At 42.7% G+C, this 25,053-nt stretch overlaps 1 protein-coding gene across 1 annotated transcript; it reads left to right on the forward strand.

The window, feature by feature from the left end:
- The first annotated feature begins 151 nt into the window (after window positions 1–151).
- Window positions 152–20,781, forward strand: ppp1r11 (protein phosphatase 1, regulatory (inhibitor) subunit 11). The gene is made up of 3 exons (XM_077591371.1): window positions 152–477; window positions 6,643–6,751; window positions 19,945–20,781. Exons 1-3 carry the CDS (start codon window positions 400–402, stop codon window positions 20,127–20,129), a joined length of 372 nt encoding a protein of 123 aa, XP_077447497.1. The 5' UTR covers window positions 152–399; the 3' UTR covers window positions 20,130–20,781.
- Window positions 20,782–25,053: the final 4,272 nt, after the last annotated feature.

Genomic DNA, 25,053 nt, shown 5'->3' on the forward strand with positions numbered 1-25,053 from the left:
AGCTTTCTAGTGTACTATTTTAAAAGCGCGACTAAATAAAAATATTTGCAGGAGTTATAAATAAAACAATCATTTATTACACTTCGATTGTTTCAAGCACATCACATCGTAATCTATTATATACAAAACTAGAACGTAATGTCATAGAACGATAATGCACTTCCGTCCCAAATCAAGCTAACCCCTGTACATTGTTGTAATTTGACTTTTCAAGTGACCACAACCCATTCCGTCACGGTGGTCGACATCTTTGGCCCAACTTTAGTCTACGTTTGTGTCTTTGGTTTCATTTATGAAAGTTGGTTCTTATTGATGCCTTTGGGTGAACGCTGCAGCTAGTGATTTTAGAAACCTTTCTTAAAGTTGGCTAACGTGTGCGCTAGCAATTAAGCTCCACGGATGGCGGAGGTTCCTGGGACGTCAAGTGAAACGATAACGGAGACTGTTCAAACAAGCACACCGCCACCCCCTCAGCAGGTAAACTACTAAATGGTTGTCGTGATGATTTTTAGTTTCTGACGAATGGTCTTTATATAGCTTATAAACATTCCAGTTGTTCAAAAGGCCCCTCATGAGCGTAACCTAACACGAACGTATGAAATGCTGTGTATTACCATGTCAATTTGGTTATTTAATGGGCAAATTTACCAGGATTAAGACAAGCACATTTTATTAGGGCATGCTGATTTGAGCAGTCAACGTGATTTTCTTAAAATAAATAAACGCAGATAAGATCAAACACTGCTATTTTTGGGTGGTAATTGTGCATTATTTTTTTAAAATCTGAGACATCTATATTCACCTTAGGCTCTGACTTTGGCTTAGAAACTTCAATCCAGTAATAACTTGACATACTAGTGTCCCAACATACGCGAAATTTGAGATACGAGGAAAATTCCGAGCAAATTTTTGCCTTGAGATACGAGGAAAATTCCGAGCAAATTTTTGCTTTGAGATATGAGAAAAATTCCGAGCTAATTTTTGTCTTGCGATACGGGGAAAATTCAGAGCAAATTTTTGCCTTGAGATTCGAGACAAATTTGACATACGAGAGCACACGAGATGGTTTCCGATGCAGCGGTCCGGGTGCCCCGAGTATGCGAGAGACTGCTTAGGAGAACAGCATCGTTCTGTCTTTCTTACCGCATCTCCCTTGAGTAAAGATATCTACGAGCACAGTGCCGTACAGGTTGCATTTTTTTTTTACCAGAGATAGTGTGATCAAGTCGATAATTTGCGAAAAAAGACAGCAGAATCTACATGGGCTTAAAAGCCAAATAAGCATCTGAAAAAGACCCTCAAAGTGAGTTGTGTCTTATTCGTTAATTTTAAAAAGCGAACTGGGATTCACTCGGTCCTAAGGTATGGAAAAGCAGCAAGTTCCGACTCAAAAGCTGCGGTGGAATACATTAACATCTTTGCCTCAGCTATCGAATAAGAAGGTTTAAATTTAGTGTATTAAAACTTATTTTTTAGATGTGTGTAGTAATAATCTAAGTTTGTTTAAGTTAAATTTAAAGTTTGTTATGTTACGAGCGCGTTGCCGTCCGTCAAGTCTCTCTCTCCTCTCTCTTTCTCTCTCTGTCTCTCTCTCTCCTCTCTTTTTCTCTCGAGCTGTCTCTCTCTTCTCTCTCTCTCTCATCCGTGCTTTCCGTTACTGTCTCTCTGTCATAAGTACAGTAATACCTTGACATACGAGCAATTTGAGATACGAGTAAAATTTCGAGCAAATATTTACTTTGAGATGCGAGACAAATTTTAATATGAGCATACAGCCTACGCGAGAGGCTGCTTATGAGAACATCATCTCGCCGCAACCGCCTCGTGTAAATGTCTCTATTGGCACTGGGCGGAGCGTTGCATACGCGTGGCGGAGCTTGCTCGCCAATAAGAGAGGAGTATACTACTTCCCGTAGGCAAGTGGTCGTGGGTTATGCTATTGTGAGGACATTTGTGTGCATCATTTTCGGAATATTTTGAAGGGAAGACAAAAGCAAACAACCCTCGATAGGTTCCTTTTAAAAACTGCAGCTGAAATTCAGGCTGGATGTGGGCCAAATACAGTGGTATCTCGACATACGATCGTAATCCGTTCCGAGACTGAGATCGTATGACGAGCTTCTCGTAACTCGAGTGGACGTTTCCCATTGAAATGAATGGAAAACAAATTAATTCGTTCCAACCCTCTGAAAAAACACCAAAAACAGGATATTGGATTGGAAAAAAATGTTTTATTTCTTCTAATTCCCAATCTATTAACAAAGTAACCCATAACTAGTGGTTTAATAGTAATAAAATGTGTTTAATCTAACTAAAATTGGGCGGATTTCGCCGAGGGGAGAGAGAGACGCACAGAAGGGGCGGGGGGGGCTTCGGTTTTTTTTTCCACGACAACGCACTCATAAACGGAACGGGGGAACCGGCTCGCAACTCCCTCGTTGTAATGGCTCTGGTCGCAACCGCTTTGAACGGCGCCTATGAGAGAGAGTTGCGACCGGAAATATTAGGGGGAGGGAATTGCGGGCCGGTGCCGCTGGATGTTCTTATGAGCAGCGAACGAGAAGTAATATAATACTCCTCGTATTAGATAATAATAACAGGAAATGCAACAGCTGAGCTTACCCACATATTGATTGTGTGTTTCCTGGTCTGAACTCGTCTGAAGAAATCATTCAGTGCTCGTAGATATTGTTATACACGAAAGAGATGCAAAAAAGACAGTGCCATGGCCACCAGGCTTGGTCGCATCACAGAATTTTGATCGTATCTCGGGCGAATTATTCGATCGAAATTTCTATCGTATGACGAGCGGTCGTATGACGAGGTATAACTAGCGCCAACCCGGGAGAAGAAAGGTATACAAATTTAAAACAAAATTAGAATTAAGTTTAGTGTAAGGTTAGATGAAACTTATTTTTGAGTGTCTGAATCGTAATCCAAGTTCATTTAAATTTGTTTATGTTATGAGCGCGTTGACCCTTTCTCTCCCCTCCGCTAAATCCGCCTAATTTTAGTACTGTTAAACTTCATAACCACTGGTTATTTGTTACTCTGTTAATTGATGGCGAATTAGAACAAATAAAAATGTTTTTCCATTCCAATATCCTGTGTTTTTTTCAGAGGGTTTGAATGAATTAATTTGTTTTTAGTTCATTTCTATGGGAAACGTTGATTTGAGATATGACTAAATCAAAATACGAGTTCAGTCCCGGAACGCATTAAGCCCGTATCTCAAGGTACCACTGTAATGTCAAATTTTAGTATTGAAGATCATAACCACTAGATAGGTATTTGTTACTTTGTGAGTAGGTGGTGAATTAGAATTAATAAAAAGATGTTTTTCTATTGTAATATCCTGTTTTGGGTGTTTTTTCAGAGGGTCGGGACGGATTAATTTGTATTTAGTTATTTTCGATGGGAAAAATTGATTTGAGATACGAGTAAATTGACATACGAGCTCAGTCCGGGAACGCGTTTAGCTCATATCTCAAGGTATTACTGTACCTGTATAAAGAAGGACCTGAGCAAAGATTCAAATTTAGTTATCATTGACTGTCAGAAAATGGTTAAAACTGTGCGTACTGTGAACATGTTTAATTTTAAATTTAAATTGTTCCACACCAAACCATCTGCTTGATTTGTCCTAATTCAGGTTTTGCGGCCTTAGGGTGTAAGTCAGAGAAGGTCAGAGAGTGTCCTGGCCCTTCAATAATCAAAGGCAGCCACTAAATTATTACATAATTACTATAAAAATAATGTGGATCACCTGGAGTGATAAAAAAACTTGATTTTCATCAATCACTTTCACAGCCAATAAAATAATCGAATGTTAAAGCATCTAGTATGTGAAAACCCAATGTTCAGCAAAAGGGGACATTTTTACTGCAGTCTCTCATCAGCTGGGTCTTCCGCTGTTAGCGGAGGATACAGCTGACCGGAGGAGCCGACTTCCCGGTCACCAGATGGGAGGTCAAGCCTCTTGGTCTGTTTTTTTTAAAGTTTTTGTTTTAGATGGGTTTAAGACATCACTTGTTATCGTCATAACCTGAAGCGCTGTGTCGTCAATGTCGCCCCTACCACTAAATACTGCATCTCTCAAAAGTGAGTACAGTGGTACCTCGAGATACGAGCTTAATGGGTTCCGGTACTGAGCTTGTATGTCGATTTTCGCGTAACTCAAACGTATGTTTCCTATAGAAATGAACAAAAAACAAATTAATTTGTTCCAACTCTCTGAAAAAACACCCAAAACTGGATATTGGATTGGAAAAACATTTTTATTTGTTCTAATTCTCCATCTATTAACAAAGTAACAAATAACTAGTGGTTTAATACTACTAAAATGTGTTTAATATTATTAAAATTAGATGGATTTCGCAGAAGGGAGAGAGACGGACAGAGAGAGGGTGGGGGGAGACTTTTTGGACGGCAACACGCTCGTAGCATAACAGAAACAAATTTAAATGAATTTGGATTACGATGCAGACGTATTCGGGAAATTCCCTTGGTTGCAGTAGCAAGACAGTAGCAAGCACAGACACAGAAGACATTGTAGACCTAGGTAAAAAAAACCTGGAGCCACACACAGGAAGTCCACAAGGTGGGGACTTTCTGCAGACTGAGACTGAGGTTAAATATGCAGAATCACTCTTTCAAGCTGATCCGCACAGTCCCTCAGTAGTCTGGAGATGATCATCTTCCTTGCCTAGATCCTCCTAAACTGTCATATCACCTGATCAACAGCAGTGGAGAGGCGGGTGGGGGGCTTCAAAGCACACAAGCATACAACTCTCTCATTGCAGCCCGGCAAGCACCGACAGCTCCTCCATTTGAGCGGGGAGAGATCTCACACTCCCATAACAATGATGGAATGCTCGGTCTTGAGCGTCGCTTCTTCTCCCGGCACTATCGTCCACTGCTCACAGCTGAACCCGCGTGCATGACAGCGGAGGCAAGGCTGAACGGCTCCAAAGACGTCTAGGACTAGCACGAAGAAACCAAGCCACGCGACGGGTGGGGTCGAGTCGCGAAGGTCGTAAAACAACAAAGCAAAAAGCACAAAGTACAAAGCAAAGTATATGGGAAAGCATTAAGAAATATTAAAATGCAATTAAAAAAGATAGAAAAGCAGTAAAAACACAAATCGAGCAAGAGCGGACGGCGCTACCGCTACCGGCTGCCACTTGACCGGCGCCATCTTGGTTGCAGTAGCAAGAACAGATACAGACAAGAAAAAGACGAAGAGTTAGATAAAACTGGAACCACACACACAGGAAGTCTTCCACAAGGTGAGGAACATCGGCAGACTTAGACTGAGGTTGAAATTATGCAGTCATTCTTCCAAGCTTATCCGCACAGTCCCTCAGTAGTCTGGAAGATAGAAAGGCTGTAAAACACGAAAAACAAATGAGTGGACATCTTGCAAAAAATAATAAAATAAATATATATATATATATATATATATATATATATATATATATGTATATATGTATGTGTATATATATATGTATATATGTATGTATATATGTATATATATATATATATGTATATATGTATATATATGTGTGTATATATATATATATGTATATATATATATGTGTGTATATATATATATATATATATGTATATATATATGTGTGTGTATATATATGTGTGTATATATATATATATAGATATAGATATATATATTTTTTTTTTACAATGTCTCAGTGTCATTTCTTCAGTGTTGTTCCATCAAAAGAAGTAATTGGAAAAATTGCAGAAATGAGAGGGGCGTACTCACTTTGGTGAGATTGAGTTGAGATCTTATCCACTGTTCCACGGCAAGGACGAAAACCACACTGCCCCTCCTGAATCCAAGATTTGACTGACCCTCCTATCCAGTACCCCTGAAAAGACCTTCCCACGGATACTCAAGAGTGTAATCCCATGACCATTGTAGTGGAGAATCTGGTTTTGCCCAACAAAATAAACTGAATATATATTCCCAAGGGTCACCCACAACCCCCCCAAAGGGATCATGACCATCTATTTAATATCATGAGTTGGATTATTTTCGGTTTCCTTCGTGAATTCAGCCCGAAATTATACAAATCAAACAGTCAGTAACCTGAAAAGCTGTGTCAGTGGAAATGTTTTAAATCATTTAACTTAAAGTACAAAAAAACTGTGCAAATTGAATTCAAGTAATAAAGAAAACATTCACACAAGAGTCCAAATGTAAGAAAAAAATACAATTTAAAATAATAATCTTTCAACAGAAGAGTTTTCAACATTTAAATAAAACTTTTGGAAATATAAATAGAACTTAGATATGTAAACTTTAAATATTAGTAAAAACACAATTTGAACTTCAGTTTTTTTTTTTACATGTGAACAAAATCTGAAAAATAGCTGCTCTGAAGTTTCATTCAGTACTCCCAATTCAAAAGAGGAAGCTTGTAATGCAAGAAATGATACAATGCTGTACCGTAATTGTCCTTCAAAAAAGTGTATGAACTCTAAAGACCTGTAATTTTTACACATAATGCTAGCTTGCCGTTTTCCAAAATGTTTTCGAATGCCTATGAATTATATTTAGGAAGGAGTCTTGACCAACATGACCAATCAAAGTGAAATCAAATAATATATCTATGTTCCCAGGAGGGACGCAGTTTAACAATCAAGTTAAGAAAGAGGAAAACCGAAAAAAAGGTGGAATGGTCCAGTGACACAGTTGACAATGAGCACTTGGGGAGGAGATCTTCAAAATGTAAGTAGCTCTCCCTTAACCTAGTATTTTTGCTCTGCCTAAAACGTTTAAAATGAATTTGCGCTTTTTCGTGTAAAATGTGTCTATGTACTTACAAAAAATCCACCTCAAAACTACTCCTGCATTAAATTATTTCGAAAGTAGATGTACCATTTTATGCTGTTTCAATTTGTGTAACTCAACATCCTAGTTGCATTGGATTTGGTGTGGTATTGTGATTAATTGTATAGAATTCCTTTTTGTGTGTGGGGGCAGATTTAAAGGAATATTCCCACTGTTCATATCAATTAACAGATTTTCTCAACTGAATTGGAATTTGTCAGGATCGGCATTAGACATTCCCAAATTCATGCTCAAATTAAGAGGAAAAGAGTCTTCTGGATTTTCACTTGCAGGGAGAACGACCATTAAGACAGCTTCCCAACTCCGTTCTGACCTTACATGTCTTTTCTGTTGTTTTATTACATTCGAGGGCCCTGATTGCAGGGATGTCTCAACTCCAAAAGAAAGGGGTGGGGTGTCATTGTAATGGATATAGTTTATCCTATCCACATTTTTATTGGAGTAACCCAAAGAAAAAAGACTCCCAACCTCCTGTAATTTGGTTAGCCAACTTCTACTCATCTGGTACACCTCTGAGGATGCCAATTGCATCAATGTAAGTTGGATCGCCATCCCTCCATGAGGCTCAACGCCGTCGGGAGAGCCCGGCCGCCGCACCGCAATTCTGAGGTGCCATTTATATCTCCTAAACTGTAGATGGAAAGACAGATACTGGTAAGAGCAGTGAAACCAAGGACAGGAGTCATATAATTTATTTGCACCACACTTTGCTGCTGTTCATACATGTTCAAGTTGCTATTTTTAACACAGTAGAGAAAGTCACATTTTAGTGGGAACTGTGTTGTTCTACCTTTTTTGCCAGTGCATCAAAATCTGGAGTTAGTTTTGTGGTGGCAATTCTCAAAATAGATCTGAGGTGTTGGTCAGCTAACTGGGATCTGTGACGGGCTTTATTAAAGTTCAAGACGCTGAAAGTCTGCTCACACGCGTAAGTCGAGCCAATTAATGCCAGCATCTTCTGTGCTGTCCTCCGGAGGTTTGGAAACGTGGCTTCATTAAGTGAAGCGTAAAAGTCATTCAGTTTAAGAGATTTGAACTTCTCTTTTGAGACTGAGTCAGACTGAAGATCGATCAGCTCCAATTGCAGCTCATGTGGTGCTGTCTTGTGACGGGGACAGGACACCAGCTGAAGTGACTTTTGCCAAAGCCGGCATAATTTCTAAGGAGCCACATGGAAATTACGGTGACTCTGAGAACGAAGAGGGGGGGCGGCTATTTGGAAGGCTCGTTTGGGTAGTTGTTTAATTCTGACACAGAAGATGAGGAGTTTGAGGGATTTGAAGGTGATGACTTGAGTAAATTGTAAAATGTCTAAATAAAGTACAACCGAACTCAGTTTTGCTTCCGTTGCCTTTTTAAAACATGTTTTTAGCGTGTGGGTGTAGCGAGGAAGAACTATATTTCCCAGCAGTCACTGCGCACCGACACCCGGAAATAAGCTGCTTCCGGTAGCCAGCGCTCTCGCCAGCCGCTCGGCGCCGCTCGGCGTTCACAAAGGGCGCTCTGCATTATAAGGCGCCCTGTCTATTTTGGAGAATTTTTTTGACTTTTATGCGCGCCTTATAGGCGTGAAAATACGGTAGTCTTTTGTGGGAGGCAAATTATTGTTTGGGTGTTCATTTTCTTTGGGGTGTCATCTCAAATACACATTTGGAAATTTTCAGGTTCGCCATTAGACATTCCCAAATTCGTGCTCAAATAATGAGGAAAAGACAGTTTTCTGGAATTTCCACTTGCAAGGACAATGAACGCTGAGAAAGCTTCCCAACTCCGTTTTGCCCTTACACGTCTTTTCAGTTGTTGTTTTTAATTCCATTCGAGGGCCCTTATTTCATGGGCGTCTCAACTCCAAAAGGGAAGGGTGTAAACACAATTGAGACATCTGAGCGTGTATGTGCGTTTAGGCTAATACATGTGTACCAAACACGCCCACAATAGTCAAAACAGATGAGGACCAAAGCATCAGGAAGACTTGTGGAGCGTTCGTGGGGGAGGTCACATGCTACATTTCCCAGAGCAAGATCCCAGCGATCCGCGGCATTCAGGCTCCTCTTGGTTTAGTCTAATCAAAATTTACAGGAGCAAAACATTTACTTTGTTGCAAGAAATTATGACAATAATAATAATGAACTAAGGGTGAGCCAATCATTCTTTATTAGCAAGGCCAAGCGTATTCTTCATTGCAAGCAAATTTATAATGATATGAAATAAAAACCCTGACAACTTGTAAAGAACATAATGTCATTCATTCATGGCTGTCTTGAGTTTCCAGTTATATCTGCAAATCTGTTTTTTCTCAGATAGAATGATTGGAACAGATACTTCTTTGTCACAAAAAACAATCATGAGGTTTGATTCTTCTATGACTTAACTCAAACTGTGAGCAAATCAGCTGCGTCAAAAATATATACATGCCTAGAGCAATGCTAATATTTGGTTACATGTCCCCTGGCGATTTTTATTTCAATTAGGCATGTTTGGTAGCCATCCACATGCTTCTGGCAAGTTTCAGTTTGAATCTTTGACCACTCCTCTTGACATTATTGGTGCAGTTCAGTTAAATTTGTTGGCTTTCTGACATGGACTTGTTTCTTCAGCATTGCCCAATATTATTAACCTTAATTCTAGCCATTCCATTACCACTTTTCAGTTTGGGGGTCATTTTCCTGTTCGAACACCCACCTGCGCCAAAGACCCAACTTTTATACTGATGACTTTAGGTTTTAATAATAATAATAATAATAATCGGACATAGGCCATGTCGTCATTACCACAACACAAAAGCCTACTTGTCATCACACGCAGAAACTGCGTGTGACGAAATTGATGGTGCTTCTCCATAAGCTACGTTTAATCGGCAAAAGACGTAAATAAGTGTAAGTTACGGACTTGTAATTTGTCATTCCGCTGTTGTGGATACAGGTCGCTTACCTCTCGATTACCGCACACTGTCTGCCACTTACCTTACTTCAAGTCAGCTAGTAGGAGGCAGATCACCAACCAAACATCTATTCATATACCGCAGAAGGGAATGTGTGTTATGTTAGCGCGAGTTTAGATGTCTGATGGATGTGGGGAAAAAACTGTCCTTAAGCCTATTTGTCCGAGCTTTGTGGGACCTATAGCGTCTGCCAGAGGGCAGCAGCTGGAACAGATTGTGACCAGGGTGGTAAGGGTCCCCTATGATGTTCTTGGCTCTGCTGAGGTAACGAGGGCTGGCAATGTCTTCAAGTGAGGGCAGAGAGCAGCCGACAATCCTCTGGGCAGTGTTAATCACTTTCTGCATGGCCTTTTTGTCTGCCGCCGTGCTTCCAGCGTACCACACTGTGATGCCGTACGCCAGGATGCTCTCTACAGTGGTTCTATAGAAGGTTCTCAGAAGATTGGAGCCCAAGTTGTTCTTCCTAAGTACCCTGAGGAAATGGAGTCGTGTCTGAGCCTTCTTCACCACTGCCGTGGTGTTTGTAGACCATGAGAGCTTGTCCGTGACGTGGACCCCCAGGAATTTAAAGGACTGGACCCTGTCTACACATACTCCATTTATGAGGAGTGGGGCCAGATCTGTGCCGTGTTTGCGAAAGTCCAAGATTATTTCTTTAGTTTTCGTGGTGTTCAGTGTGAGATTGTTCACCGAGCACCACGAAGACAAATTGTTGACCTCATCTCTGTAAGCCGACTCATCCCCTCCTGAGATGAGTCCGACCACAGTGGTGTCGTCAGCGAATTTGATGATGGCGTTAGACTGGTGGGTGGGTGTACAGTCGTAGGTGTACAGGGAGTACAGAAGAGGACTCAGTACACAGCCTTGAGGGGAGCCAGTGCTTAGTGTAATGGAGGAAGAGAGGTGGGGACCAAGTCTAACAGTCTGTGGTCGGTTGGTCAAGAAGTCCTTTATCCAGCAGCAGATTGAAGAGGATAGTCCAAGGTGGGAGAGTTTGTCAGTCAGAATGTCCGGTTTTATGGTATTGAAGGCTGAGCTATAGTCAATGAAGAGCATCCTCACGTAGTTCCCAGGGTGTTCCAGGTGGCTCAGTGCTGTATGAAGAGCAATGGCAATAGCATCATCAGTGGACCTGTTTGCTCTATAAGCAAACTGGTGAGGGTCAATTGAGGGAGAGATTGTATTCCTGATATGGCGGGCTACCAACTTTTCAAAGCACTTCATGATCACAGGCGTGAGGGCAACAGGCCTATAATCATTCATGCTGCCAATGGTTGGCTTTTTGGGGACAGGGATGATGGTGGCAGATTTCAGACAAGATGGAATGATGGATAGTTGCAGGGAACAATTGAAAATATTTGTGAAGACTCCAGCCAGCTGGTCAGCACAGGCTTTGAGCACCTTCCCAGGTACTCCGTCTGGGCCTGCAGCCTTCCTGGTGTTCACAGACCGCATTACCATTCTCACTTCCTGTTCCCGGAACGTCAGTGTATTGCTGCAGGGTAGTGGTGGGGGTGTTGAGACTGGGTCTGATTTGTCAGTCTCAAAGCGGGCAAAGAAACGGTTCAAATTCTCCGCTAGTGAGGCATCTGCATTAACAGACATATTATTGTTATTGTAGTTGGTAATATGTCGTATTCCTTGCCACATCTTCTTTGGGTTATTTTCTGTGAAGTGCTCCTCAATTTTTTTGGTATATGCTGCCTTGGCCTTTTTAATGCCTCTTTTCAGCTCAGCTCTGGCAGCGCTATATTTTATCTTGTCCCCTGATCTAAAGGCGGAGTTACGGCATTTGATGAGTGCCTGTGTCTCATTGGTCATCCAGGGTTTTTGGTTAGGAAAAACCCGTATTCGTTTATCTATAGTGACGTTGTCGATGCAGTTTTTTATGTAAGAAAGTACAGAGTCCGTGTAGTCTTGGAGGTTGTCGTGTACAAAAAGTTCCCAGTTGGTGCGGGAAAAACAGTCCTGCAGCTGAGAGAGTGCGTTGTCGGGCCAAGTTTTTATTGTCTTTATTTGTGGCGTTGTTTGCCTCCGGAGTGGAGTGTAAGCGGGGGTGAGAGATAGGCAGAGGTGATCTGATCCAGCTAGGTGAGGGAGGGAAGTGGCTTTATAAGCATGTTTGATGTTAGAATAGACATGGTCAAGAGTTTTGTCTCCTCTAGTATTACAATTTACGTATTGAATAAACTTAGGTAAAACAGTCTTTAAACACGCCTTGTTGAAATCACCAGCGACAATAAAAACTCCATCGGGGTGGTCAAGCTGTTGTTTGTTAACAGCCGTTAGCAGGAGGTTAAGTGCCGTGTTAACGTTAGCATTCGGAGGTATATAGATAGCCGTTGCTATGACGACGTTTAGCTCTCTTGGTAGATAATAGGGCCTACATCGTATTGCTAATAACTCTAAATCCGGGGAACAGTGAGTGTCAATAATTTTACTGTCACAACACCATTCATTATGTATATACATGCACAGTCCTCCTCCCTTGCTTTTGCCTGTTAATACTTTAGAACGGTCGTTTCGAAAAAGCGTTCGGCTAGCTAGCGATACCGCCGCGTCGGGGATATGCGGGTGTAGCCACGTTTCTGAGATGATAATAATATTACAGTTTCTAACAAAGCTGTTGGTAGCAATACGAAGTTCCAACTCATCCATTTTGTGGGTGATGGATCGGGCGTTGGTCAAAAGGATACTAGGAAGCGGAGCTCGGTGTGGTTGTTGTTTCAGCTTAGCAGCAAGGCCCGCCCGGCATCCACGCTTCTGTTTCCTGTCCCTTCGCCGCCTTCGACGTGCTTTTGGTGGGCTGGCTAGCCACGGAGATCCCGGAGAGTGTGTTAAGAAATCGGATGTATCGCATATCCTTCGGATAGTGAGTAAATCCTGGCGACTGTAAGATAACGAACGACACCGAACTGGAGAGCTTGAAGCCGCTGCGTCAGTGCGCGCCGCCATCTATGAATCTATGTTTTGTTGAAGAATTTGAAGGTAATCCTCCTTCATTGTCCTATTCATTATCTGCAAAGCACCAATTACATTGGCAGCAAAACAGCCCCACAGCATATTACTACCACCACCGTGCTTGATCGTAGGCATGGTGTTCTTGGGGTTAAAGGCCTCACCATTTCTCCTCCAGACATATTGTGGCAAAACAGTTGGATTCTTGTTTCATCTGACCGCAGAACTCTTCTCCAGAAGGACTTATTTTTGTCCATGTCATCAGCAGCAAACTTTAGTCGAGCCTTAAGGTGCCGATTTTGGAGCAAGGGCTTCCTTCTTCCACGACAACCTCTCTGTCCATAGCGATGCAAAACACGCTTGACTCTGGACACTGACACCAGCAGCTTCTAATTATTTGGGTTCTCTTGGATTGACTCTTCACCCTTCTTACCAGTTTTCTCTCAGCAGCAGGTAACGGTTTGCATTTTCATCCTGATCGTGGCAGTGACAAAACAATGCAATGCACTTTATACTTACAAGCAATTGTTTGCACTTTTTCTCTTGGAACCTGCAGCTGCTTTGAAATGGCTCCAAGTGACTTTCCTGACTAGTTCAAGTCAATGGTTCTCTTTTTCAGATCTGTGCTGAGCTCTTTTAACTTTCCCATTGTCTCGTTTGTGGGTCTTTTTTTATCCGGTGAGCCCTCAGAAGTTACTAGCTGTAGTCACTCATGATCACTCAAGTTAAGAGGCTATGATATCGGAGTATACACTAGAATATCTTTTGCGTTATCACAGTTATGAAAAATCTGATTGTGAATGATTGATTAGTTTGGGTTCAAACTTGGTAGAGGTAAGATCAGGCCGAAAAAAATTGCCGAGCCCGGCAAATTAACTTGATTTGCAAGCCTGAGCCCGGAGCAACCCCCAAATTTCATATTTTATTTGTGAGGACTCGGGACTTCCGATTCGGGAGGAGGATGGGGGATTTATGATAATAAATTAAAGCCTAGGCGGCCCGGTGTCGCGAGTGGTTAGCGCGTCGCCCTCACAGCTCTGGGGTCCTGGGTTCAAGTCCAGGTTCGGTCTACCTGTGTGGAGTTTGCATGTTCTCCCCGGGCCTGTGTGGGTTTCCTCCGGGTACTCCAGTTTCCTCCCACATTCCAAAAACATGCATGGTAGGCTGATTGGACACTCTAAATTGCGCCTAGGTGTGGGTGTGAGTGTGCATGGTTGTGCGTCTCCTTGTGCCCTGCGATTGGCTGGCCACCGTTTCAGGGTGTCCCCCGCCTCTGGCCCGGAGACAGCTGGGATTGGCTCCAGCACCGCCCGTGACCCGAATGAGGATAAAGCGGTTCAGAAAATGAGATGAGAAATTAAAGCCTGTCTTTCGTAACAAAATCTAAGTCAAACAAGACTGTATAAACATTCACCTTTTATATGATCTAGATGTTTGATGATCATCACTTTTGCCAGTACAACTGTCTTTTTGCTCTTGTATGAAAGCAAAGCGCCACATTGACTACATTCAGCGAAGCCAACGCAAGTTTCTGTTGCATATTCAAGAATGAATTTGAAGCTTTCCCACACCTCACTCTTACGAGTGGGTGTTTGTCTTTTCAGTTCTCCTGTCTTTAGTTTATCCTTAACTTATTGCTCCTCCATATTGGGGATACCAGGTCAAAATCGATGCGGACTGGCGGAGGGGAAGATTATTAAGAGGCGGCGTTCACATGTGTGCAGATCTTGCTCTGTCTCTGCGGCTCCAATTGCAATTACATTACAGCGCCTTCTCTTATCCAAATTACTTATTTGAAGTATTACTTAGTTTAGTATCACGCATCGTTTAAGTATACATTTTTATAAACATTTATGTTAAAAAAGTCAGCAAGAGTCCACACATCGTTTTAGTATACCGTATTTACTCGCATATAAGCCACCCCGTGTATAAGCCGCACCCTTAAAACTGCCTTAAAATAGTAGAATTTTACAATTTCTCCTGTATAAGCCGCCCCCTTTGAAGGGAAAATCTTAAGAAAATCATCACACGTGGTATTTCTGAGATACTGTATGAATCAAAAGCACATTATTAGGGTCAATATCATAAGGAAGTTAATATGCCTGTCTTTGTAAATGCAAAATATCAAATTGTTAAATTTGAAAGAAGAAATAAGTCTATTTTGATGAGAACCTGATGCTTTCTTACCAGAAGTTTAGATGGTGTAGCAGCCATATTGCTTCTAATGTCAAAATATCTCAATTATTTCGATGGTTCATATTACTCCCAATAGTTGTCACTTTCGAACAAGAAATAAAATGAAAAAAATCCTAATGGAATTTTGTTTTATTTCAAAATCAAGGCTAATCGTGTCTGGCCAGTCAGAGCACGTTTAACTAGGTAAGACAGCAGTGCCCTAGGTAAGATGGTGATGCCCTGAGCGAGCAGTGACGGGCACAAGTAAGTTGTTTTTCACCTTTTTTTTCTTGAATTTGATTCATAGTCGTCAAAATAAATTTTGTTTAGCGTTTGATCTTTTCTCTATTTTGAATTAAATGACCGTATCAGCCGCATTGTCTTGCATCGTGGTGTCATGACGTTATGGTGTTATGGCATTGTAGACTTCCAGTTTCGTGCATGTCGTCTTTTTATGCGCATATAAGCCGTACCCTCGATTCAGTCATCTTAATTTTTGTCAAACAAATGTGGCTTATATTCGCGTAAATACGGTACTTTTTTTTCCAACGAGAGAGAAGCCTGGCTTGACCCGAACCCGATGTCATGATTGACATTTTAGACTCGACCCGAATTTCAGGTCAGGTAGGGTCGGACTCGGGCTTAAGGTCTCACCTCTAAATCTTGGTAACAGAGCCAAATGACAGTCAATTTGATGCTTTCAATGGGCTCTAATCAGCAGTGAACAAAACTCACATTCTATTTTTCACCTAATTCATATTTAATGCTAAACTAACTTTCAGCTTACGTGTGCATTGTTTAAAAATATTTATTAATATTTTTGAATGGGTGTTTTTTTTCCTCAAAATTACTGTAACATTAGTGGTTAGTTTGCTAAAGTGAAAAGCAAGATACAGTTGACATTCTTTTCACATATTAGCAATGGTTTGAGTCATTTTATTGAACACTAAAATTTGTCCTTGGGACACGCCTAGTGAAGGATTGTTTTTCTCTAGTTTTCTTATTATTGTTTCTAACTGAAGTAACAGCAAGCGATAAGCTACTCAGTATGGCTTCTATCTTTCGTAAACATCGTCTCCAGCATCAAGGTGGGTCCGGCCGAAGTCCCGAATAAGGGTCCGGCAGAGGATCTGCTGAGCCGGGACCCAACTGCACTTTTAAGGGGCATACCCTTCCCCAATTGGCACCCGACCCCCAGTGGAGGACGTCCAGAAGCCGCTCCACCTTGGAAGCCGGACTCCTGGCAATCGTCATCAGAGGCAGTGGGGGGAACAGGGGGGACAACAGGCTCGTCTCGACCGGCTCGTCTTGACCGGCTCGTCTCGACCAACTGTGACACGTGGAAGGTGAGATGGATGTGGAGGGCTACTGGAAGCTTGAGACGCACGTCGTGTGGGTTAACCACCCGACATAAGCCGGTGCAGGGACACGGCGGCGGTTGGCCTCTCTCTCGGTGCGCATGGAGGAGTGCTGCAGCCCAGCCCGGGCTTGGTCCCAAATGCCTGCACATCTGGCGAGACATGCCTGAATGGACGGCACAGCAATATCTGCTTCCAGAGATAGGAACAAAGGAGGTTGGTAACCGAAGGGAACACTGGAATGGGGACAGGTTGGAAGAGACGTTAAGGTGTGAATTGTGGGCATACTCAATTCAAGGCAGATGATGACTCCAGGTGGTCGATTGGGCCTGGGTGGTTCAACGGAGTGTTGCCTCCAGCTGCTGATTGGGACGCTCCCATTGTCCGTTTGTCTGCGGGTGATAACGGGAGGAGAGGCTCAGCATAATGTCTAGCCTTTGTTCGGGTGACTCCCGGGTGGCAGGTCAGGCGAGAGGTATGGGCCTCTTCTAGTAAGTATCCTGAAACGAACTGAGGCGGGAACATACAAGTTCTTCTGTGTAGCTTCTCTCGGGTCAGATTCCGCCATGTGGGCCCCCAAGACCTCGGCCTCAAGGAAGGTCAGTCCTCATGGTCGGCACTATACAGGAGGGTGTGGGCTCCTCTTCGGAATCGGGGTCGGAAGAGACGGGACAGTGGATCAAGTTTCCCGTTTCTAGAACCTGGGACATAGGACAGCGTGGAAACAAACCTACTAAAAACCATGGCCCACCTGGCTTGACGGGGATATAGCCTGCAAGCTGACTTTAAATATTATAAATTCTTGTGGTTGGGTCAAACAAAAAAAACAGGTGAGGTGCCCCTTCGAGATGATGACCCCATTCCCCCAAGGCTAACTTCACCGCGAGCAATTTGCAATCTCCAATGGTGTAATTGCACTCAGCCAGGGTAAGCCTATGGGAATAAATGGCTCAGTGCTGTACCTTCCAGTCCCCCAGTCTATGCTGTGAGAGGACAGTGCCTAACCCCAATTCTGAGGCGTCCACCTACACAATGTAATGCAACCTGGGATGAGGATGGGCGAGCACAGAAGCTGAGGTAAAACAGGCTTTGAGGTCACAGAAAGATGCTTCTGCTGCCTCTGACCAACGGAACAGGGACGTGGTGGACGTGAGCACCATGAGGGGGCCACAATGCAGCTTTAGTCCCTGATAAACCGTGTGTAGAAGTTTGCAAACCCCAAAAAGTGTTGTAACTGTTTCCTTCCTTCCGGCCTGGGCCACTGAGTGGGGGCAATCACAGTCACAGGATCCATTCAAATTTCTGCTTCGACCACAAAGAATCTTGATCTGTGAGACAGGAAACTCGCACTTCTCGGCCTTCACGTGAAGGCGGTTCTCCAAGAGACGTTGCAGACCAGCCGCGCGGGCTGTTTGTGCTCTGTGGTCCAGCATATCTCGAAGGACATAATTGACAAACACCTAGAACTCCGTTGGTCGATTGCAGAGTCTGAATGGCATCAGTAGGTATTCAAAATGACCCAATGGGTATTCCATTCATCTCCATCCCGAATGCGAACTAGGTGGTGGGCGTTACGGAGGTCCAAGTTGGTGAAAATGCAGACCATATAAAATGGAGCAAAAGCTTGAGAGGCAAAGGGTACCTGTTTTTGATGGTGCTGGCGTTGAGGCCCTGGCAGTCGATGCTGGGGCACAGCGAGCCATCCTTCTTCCTATAAACATAGAATCCTGTCACAATTGGGGAGGAGGATGACCAAATGTACTTCCTGGTGAATGTACCTGTGAATTGTTTTTTGAATTTGTCTACGTTCAAGCAACACCCTTTCGGAACACAGAAATTCTTTTTTAAGGTTTTCGCTGCATGATTGTAAAAAGGATCAGGTTTTCATCAAGATAGACTTATTCTTTTCAAATTGAATAATTGGATATTTTGCATTTACAAAGACAGGCATATTAACTTCCTTATAATATTAACCCAAATAATGTGCAATCCAGCAGACGATCCTTTGGATCTCAGGAATATCACGTGTGATGATTTTCCTTAAGATTTTCCCATCAAAGTAACACATTTGTACTCCCTATTAAAACCATGAATATGAAAGTTCTCAACAAATGTTCAATCCTTACATACGAGACAGACGTTGTTCAGGATCATTTTTATTAGTGTCTTTGTTGTTGGCTTTACACATTTAGGAGGAAGTATATATCACGAATGGACATCCATGACCGTTTATGCAAGCTTACGCATCCTCTCATGAATGGACATTCATATGAACTCTTTACTCGAGTTCACACATTCAGAATCCTCTCATAAATGTATATTCATAGGAAAGTGATGGGTTTATTATTAATACAATTTAATCAAACATGGAGACATCTTTAAACATACACTGGTTACAACTTGCAAGGAGAATCATTCCCAACTCGCCTTCGTTCAAGAGGATTCTGAAGAGCGGCATCCTCCTCTGTCCATTTAGTAGCGCATAATTCAAAACATCTAAGGTAATCTGATTCAAACAATTGCACAAGCTAACCGAATAACACCATCGAGGTCAAAACAACTGCAACAATAATCGCATATCAGGTATTCGATTATCGCCATCTGCTCCGGAATCCAAGTCCAAACAATTTAAGAGTCCTTCGCAGATCTTCATTGCGAACTTGCTCCCAGTAAACAGTCCTTGGAGCCGAGGATACGGTGAGGTATTAAGCTGGTGCCAGCTGTCCTGGAGGGTGACCTCGAGTTTGCCGCAGTCTCAAATTAAAGACACTCTTATACAAAAGTAATTAAAATGCATACATCTATAATATTATCCAGAATAACCCCAACAGAAAGGTTTCACAAACCTAACACACTCGGAATTCTCTCACGAATGCACATTCATATGACCGTTTACTCAAGCTTACCAGAGATGTCTTAACCTCTTTCGGATAAGTCGTCAACCTTCGGTAAGCAGATGCGGAGCCGAAGTCCAGCCCGCTAAAAGGGTCTTAAATGCTCTTCCTAGATGTTGAATCAGTCCCTTTGGTTTATTGACTCCTAGCCTTGAACGACCAATTAAATGTCAGTAAATTGATAAAACTCAAGGAGAACGAGTGCTGGTTCCCAACTCCGTTCTGACCTTACACGTCTTCTGTTGTTTTATCACACTCGAGGGCCCTGGTTACATAGACGTCTCAACTCTAAAAGGGAGGGGTAGGAACACAAGTGAGACATCTGAGCGTGCATGTGTGTTGAGCATAATACATGTGTACCAAAACACGTCCACAACAGTCAAAACAGATGAGGACCGAAGCGTCAGGAAGCCTTGTAGGAGTGTCTGTGGTGGAGGCAGATTTCTCAGGTACAGTTCCCAGACCAGATTCCCAGCACTCCAAGGCGTTCTGGCTCCTCTTTGTTTAGTCTAATACAAGGCTTCCAGGAGCAAAGCTTGTACTTGTTTGCGAACAAGTATGATAAGGTAGAGCAAAGCATTCTTTAGTAGAAAGGCCAAACGTATTCTTCATTGCCAGCAAATGTCTAATAATATGAAATAAAAACCCTGACAGTATTTATAACCAAAAAGTTGTTTGTAGATCCGTGTTACTCAGCCATGCGTTTGACCTTGAGCACTAATATGCACTATAATTGTGTTTCAGGCTGCTGTATTTATGAGAAACCTCGACAGTTCGGCGAGTCGTCCTCTGAAAGCGAAGGAGATGATGACAACGAAGGGTGTGGAAGTGCACACTGTATCCTGGGGCATGGACGGCGGGATCACGGACAGGGGGGGGGCAGAGGACCTACGGCACCCCCGAAGTCTGGAAGGTCACATGCTCATTAGGTAGCCTTACATGTTTTACAGGGTATTTGAATGGATGGATGTAGTTATCCATCACAGCAAAAGGTACAGGCCTACAGTTTAGTGCCAAGACAAACTTCAGGCTACCTTTCATTCATGCGACTTCAACCATAAGTACCCGGGTTTACAGATATGAACCTGCGCTCTCTATTCCACCATCTATGGCTACATAGAATGGCTCCTGAATTTTACAATTTTATTACTATTATTTTATTTTGTTTATTATTGTTTAAAAAAAATAAAATGAATTATAATTTTAGAGGACCTATTAAGGGAGGGTAAAACTCAACATTTAGTCCACACATATCAATATGTTCAGGAACATATTCTCTGTCACAAATTAGGAGCACTTTATCATTATTTGAAAATCAGGCCTGACAAAAATATTAGTTAAAATTGCAGTGAGGATGTTTTTTTGCGTCATAATGTACATTTTGTGATCCAGTCATTTAGTGCAAGTCAGTTATTTTATGGTCTGTTTTTTTCTTGCTGAAATTGTGGTTTTGTTTTATAAAGATTTACAACATAAAGTTTGATTTAACCTTCTGAATTGCACACATTTCTGGAAGTATTTTAGTATGTTTCAACCTCTAAAAAACAATAGTTATTGGATTAAAATCATGTGTGATTTGTGCTGAGTTGTTTTGCCGTTTATTATTCTAAACAAAGGTGACTGCAGTCTTAAATAGTGATATTATAAATAAAATGTTTTGATGAAACAAAACCAGAGATGAATAAACAACCTAAAGTTGTAATTTGGATCGATTTATTTATTCTGCCATTTTCCAGAAAATATACCTGACAAAGGACTTTCAAATATTTTTAATAACTTTTATATGTTTAACATCAATTTCTCTTAAAATCATTGACAAAGAATTGATTAATTTTTATTTTGCCATTTTTCATTTCATTCTCCACCCCTGAACAAAGTCGACTATCAAATACAATATAAGGCGCAAGATTAGTCCTGAAATTTCATCCTTTATTTTTAATTCACTTTATGTTGTTAAATGAGACTGATATAATTTTGATGAAAATGCAATAGCAATCTTGCTAAACCTAACATATTTGTAAATTACCCAAACTAAAGACAGGGACAAAAAAGGCAACAGGAGCAAAATTGTGTTTTATTGACGTAATGTATATTCACAGTAATAAATGCAAATCGTTCAAACATTTAATAATCTGTCAAAGTCGTCATCTTCTGTATCCGACATAAAAGTTCGGCCAAGTGGGCGAGTTCGGCAACAATTTTGGGTTCCATCTCATTGTCAGGGTCAGAGTTGTCACCATAGGGTTTCATGATAGTCATTCCAGCTTTCACAAAAGCTCAAACTACAGTGCTCGCCGACACTTTGGCCAAGGCATTGACAATCCATTCTAAATCGTCACGTAACTTGTGCGACACGGCCTACCAGTCTTTTTATGGAACTACTATGTTCTATTGTTATTGTTAAATGAAAAACAACTCTTGCTGAATACTCCTACACTGTCAGGCCAAAAGACAGTGATGCTGTCTTCCTGGAGCATTGCTGTTTTTATGTACTTAACCAGTCTCAAACATGGAAGATGACTCTCAATTTTTATACAATGCAGAGTAGAGAAGAACACGATTGGTTGTCATAATTTACTTGGCCTGGGCGATATGACAAAAAAGTATTACCACGATAACATTTCTCACTTCATTAGTACAATAACACATTTTGACAATGAAACTTCAAACTTCTGTGAACAAGAAAATTAATTACTTTACTCGTTATTCACTCATGTAATGAAAGTAATTACGTTACTTTATTTTGAAGAAATAAATATATATTATGATTTTAAAAGTATTTTGTTCTGTTGGGCAATAAAGACAGCACCCTCCTTACACTGAAAATAATTCTAAAACCTGTATATATTTTGACAAGGCATCTTTATTTTTATAAATATGCTTTCAAACCAAAGTGGCTGTGCAATATGAGATCATATATGTTATAGTACTTTCACTTTCATTCTCTGTGTTGCTGCTCTTGCTAACCATGCTAAATGATTAGCTGTTCCTCATTATCTTCTTCGTCTACTGATCGTTGGTCTGGAACAAGCATTCACACTGCATCAGAACATGCGAACTCCACACCGGTGGACCGACCTGGATTTGAACCCAGGACCCCAGAGCTGTCAAGCTGCCAGGCAGCTACGAGTTGAAATATATTGCAATAATTTAAAATTAGTCATGATTCGCCTCGGGGCGTGGCGAAGTTGAACCCAGAATGCGACAAGCAAAGAAAAGGCGAGGGACGTCTTGGTGCACAATTCAGGATTTTAATGCAAAGTGGTCAGTACAAAAATTGGGACAAGGATATCAAAAACAAAACTGAGCAGAGAGGACGCACACTGACGAAGAGGCAAAAACATGATTTACGTGAATGAGCCCAAACGAAACACTAAGTAATACTCCCACACCAGATATGTCAGACACAGATTTAAATGCACACACAAGGGCTGATTACCAATCACACACACCTGGCAACATAAGGGAAGGGGAGCCCCAAAGGACACGAAGCGAAACGCCAAATCACCCAGACAGCACACACAAGGAAAAACACGCACACATCCATCCAAAACCCCAACAAAACGTGACAGGACCCCCGCCTCCTTAAGGGATGAATCCCAGACGTCCCAAAATCCAACACCAATATCAAAACAAAGGGAGGGTGCCAGGGGGCCCCGGAGGAGGGCAAACGTGCTGTCCAAACAGGAATGAAAATAAAAACAACCCCTGAATGTCCAAAACCCGAAAAAGAAACAATCCTTAATCGGGAGGTCGTCCTGGCTGGCCCACAAAGAAGCAGCGAGCTGGCCCGTCAAGGGGTTGTCCTGGGCGACCCGCGAAGAATCGGCGAGCTGGCCCGCCAGGGCATCGTCCCGGTCGGCCCATGAGGAGGCGGCGAGCTGGCCCGTCGGGAAGTCTTCCCGGACGGCATGCGAGGAGGTGACTGGCTCGCCCGTCAAGCGATCGGCTGGGGAGTCCCGCTAGGCAGTAGCCAGGCGTCTCGCCCTGGACAGTCTCTGGAGAGGCGACGGCACTGTCGCAGGTCGCCTCCCCCTGAACGGTCTCCTGACCGTCATGTTGGTGCGCGGTGGCGAAGTGACTCACCCAAAACCATGGCGTCTTTGCAGGTCGCCTCGCCCGGGAAGCATGCAGGGTGATCGTCATCAGAGTCACTGCCGAGGGGGTCTCCGCCATCAGCCTTATTGTCGCCGTCGCCGAGATGGTCTCCGCCCTTGGCCTCAAAGTCCTCGCCGTTGCCGAGAGTCTCCGCCCTCGGCTTCAAAGTCGTTGCCAAAAGGAATGCCGCCGTCGGGGCCTCCGCCAAAAGGATCGCTGCCGTCGGGGCCCTCGCCAAGGGGATCTCTGGCATCGGGGCCCCTGCCAAGAGGATCGCTGCCAATCGGGACTCTCGCCAAGAGGATCTCCGCCGTCGGGGCCCCCGCCAAGAAGATTGTTGCTTTAGTAGCAAGCAGAAGACAGGGAAGTGGCTTCTGCTTGTGAGTTTCAACGTGGATTTTCACATTATGTACTTTTTATTTTTTTATACTGCAGAAAAAATCTGCGATGTATGAAGCCGCAAAGTGAAGAAGGATCACAGTAATGATGTTACACGCAATGCTGCTGCTGATGTTCGATCCCATGTTCTCTCCGGGCTCGCGTGGGTTTTCTCGGGTTACTCCGGTTTCCTCTTACATCCCAAAGACATGCATGGTTGACTGGTTGAGCACTCAAAATTGCCCTAGGTATGTATGGTTGTGTTCACGATTGGTTGTCCGTCTCCTTGTGCCCTGCGATTGGCTTGCTACCAATTCAGCGTGTCCCCTGCCTGGTTCCCATATTTGGCGTGGGTTGCTGGAGCCTAACCCAGCTGTCTTCGGGCAAAAGGCAGATTACACTATACATTTTACACATTAAGGCACAAAGAGAGACAGACAACCAATGACTCGCTCTCACAATCACACTTCCACCGAGTGGGAGTCAAACCCAGACTGTCCACACCGAAGACAGGCCGAAGAACCACTACACCATCGGGTTGCATGTGGATTGCTTTTGAGCAGCACATTCTGGGTGTCACATCTTTTCTTCAGAGATTTTTTGAGTGGGCCAAGGCAGCTGAGAGGGTAAGACTAAATTGGATATAATTTCATTTTTAAGCCTTTACTGATGGATTTGTGTCCTAAATATTGTCTATCATTTTTCAAGTTATTTGCTATAGAATTTCTTAGCAAATTTTATCAGTAATCCATTTCAGCAGAGACGACAAGCACCAAGGAGAAGGATTTGAATAGCTGGAGGAGGACTTAGGTCCTGCGCTATGATTTTTGTTTTTGTTTTGTAATATTGTTGTCGCTGGCATGGCCGTCATTGAATCATCATGTTTCAGTGCCACGACATCTCATCAATTTGGACTGGGAGTGCTTTCAGTGAGCACTGCTGCCTTTTATCAATTTTCAAAGATGATTCACCCATATGTTGCGATCTGGGGGTTATTACAACAGGGACAAGGACCGTCCGTCTCTATTACAAAACCCAATCTCACCAAAATTAATGCAGACATCATACTAACTCAGGCGGGTCCACTGGGAACAAAATGACAGGATCGTTGTCCTCCTTACGGCATTTCTTGGAACCATGTCCAAGCCGTTATCATTGATCAGGATGCTGATGGCTGTCATAAAAGCTGAAAGCATCACCTGCCCCATATCAATTTCATTTTGTTTTTACTTCTGGGATGCTTCTTCACCCTCAACATGTGTGGCGTGTACGTACAATAAGCCAGCTATTTTGCCAACCACAGACTATGGAGGTACATTCCAAGTTTGAAGAGCCAGAAGGGGAGGCCATTGAAAAGGCAGGCTTTGAGGAGGGCTT

Source organism: Stigmatopora argus, chromosome 21, assembly GCF_051989625.1.
Source record: "Stigmatopora argus isolate UIUO_Sarg chromosome 21, RoL_Sarg_1.0, whole genome shotgun sequence".
NCBI classification, from domain to species: domain Eukaryota; kingdom Metazoa; phylum Chordata; class Actinopteri; order Syngnathiformes; family Syngnathidae; genus Stigmatopora; species Stigmatopora argus.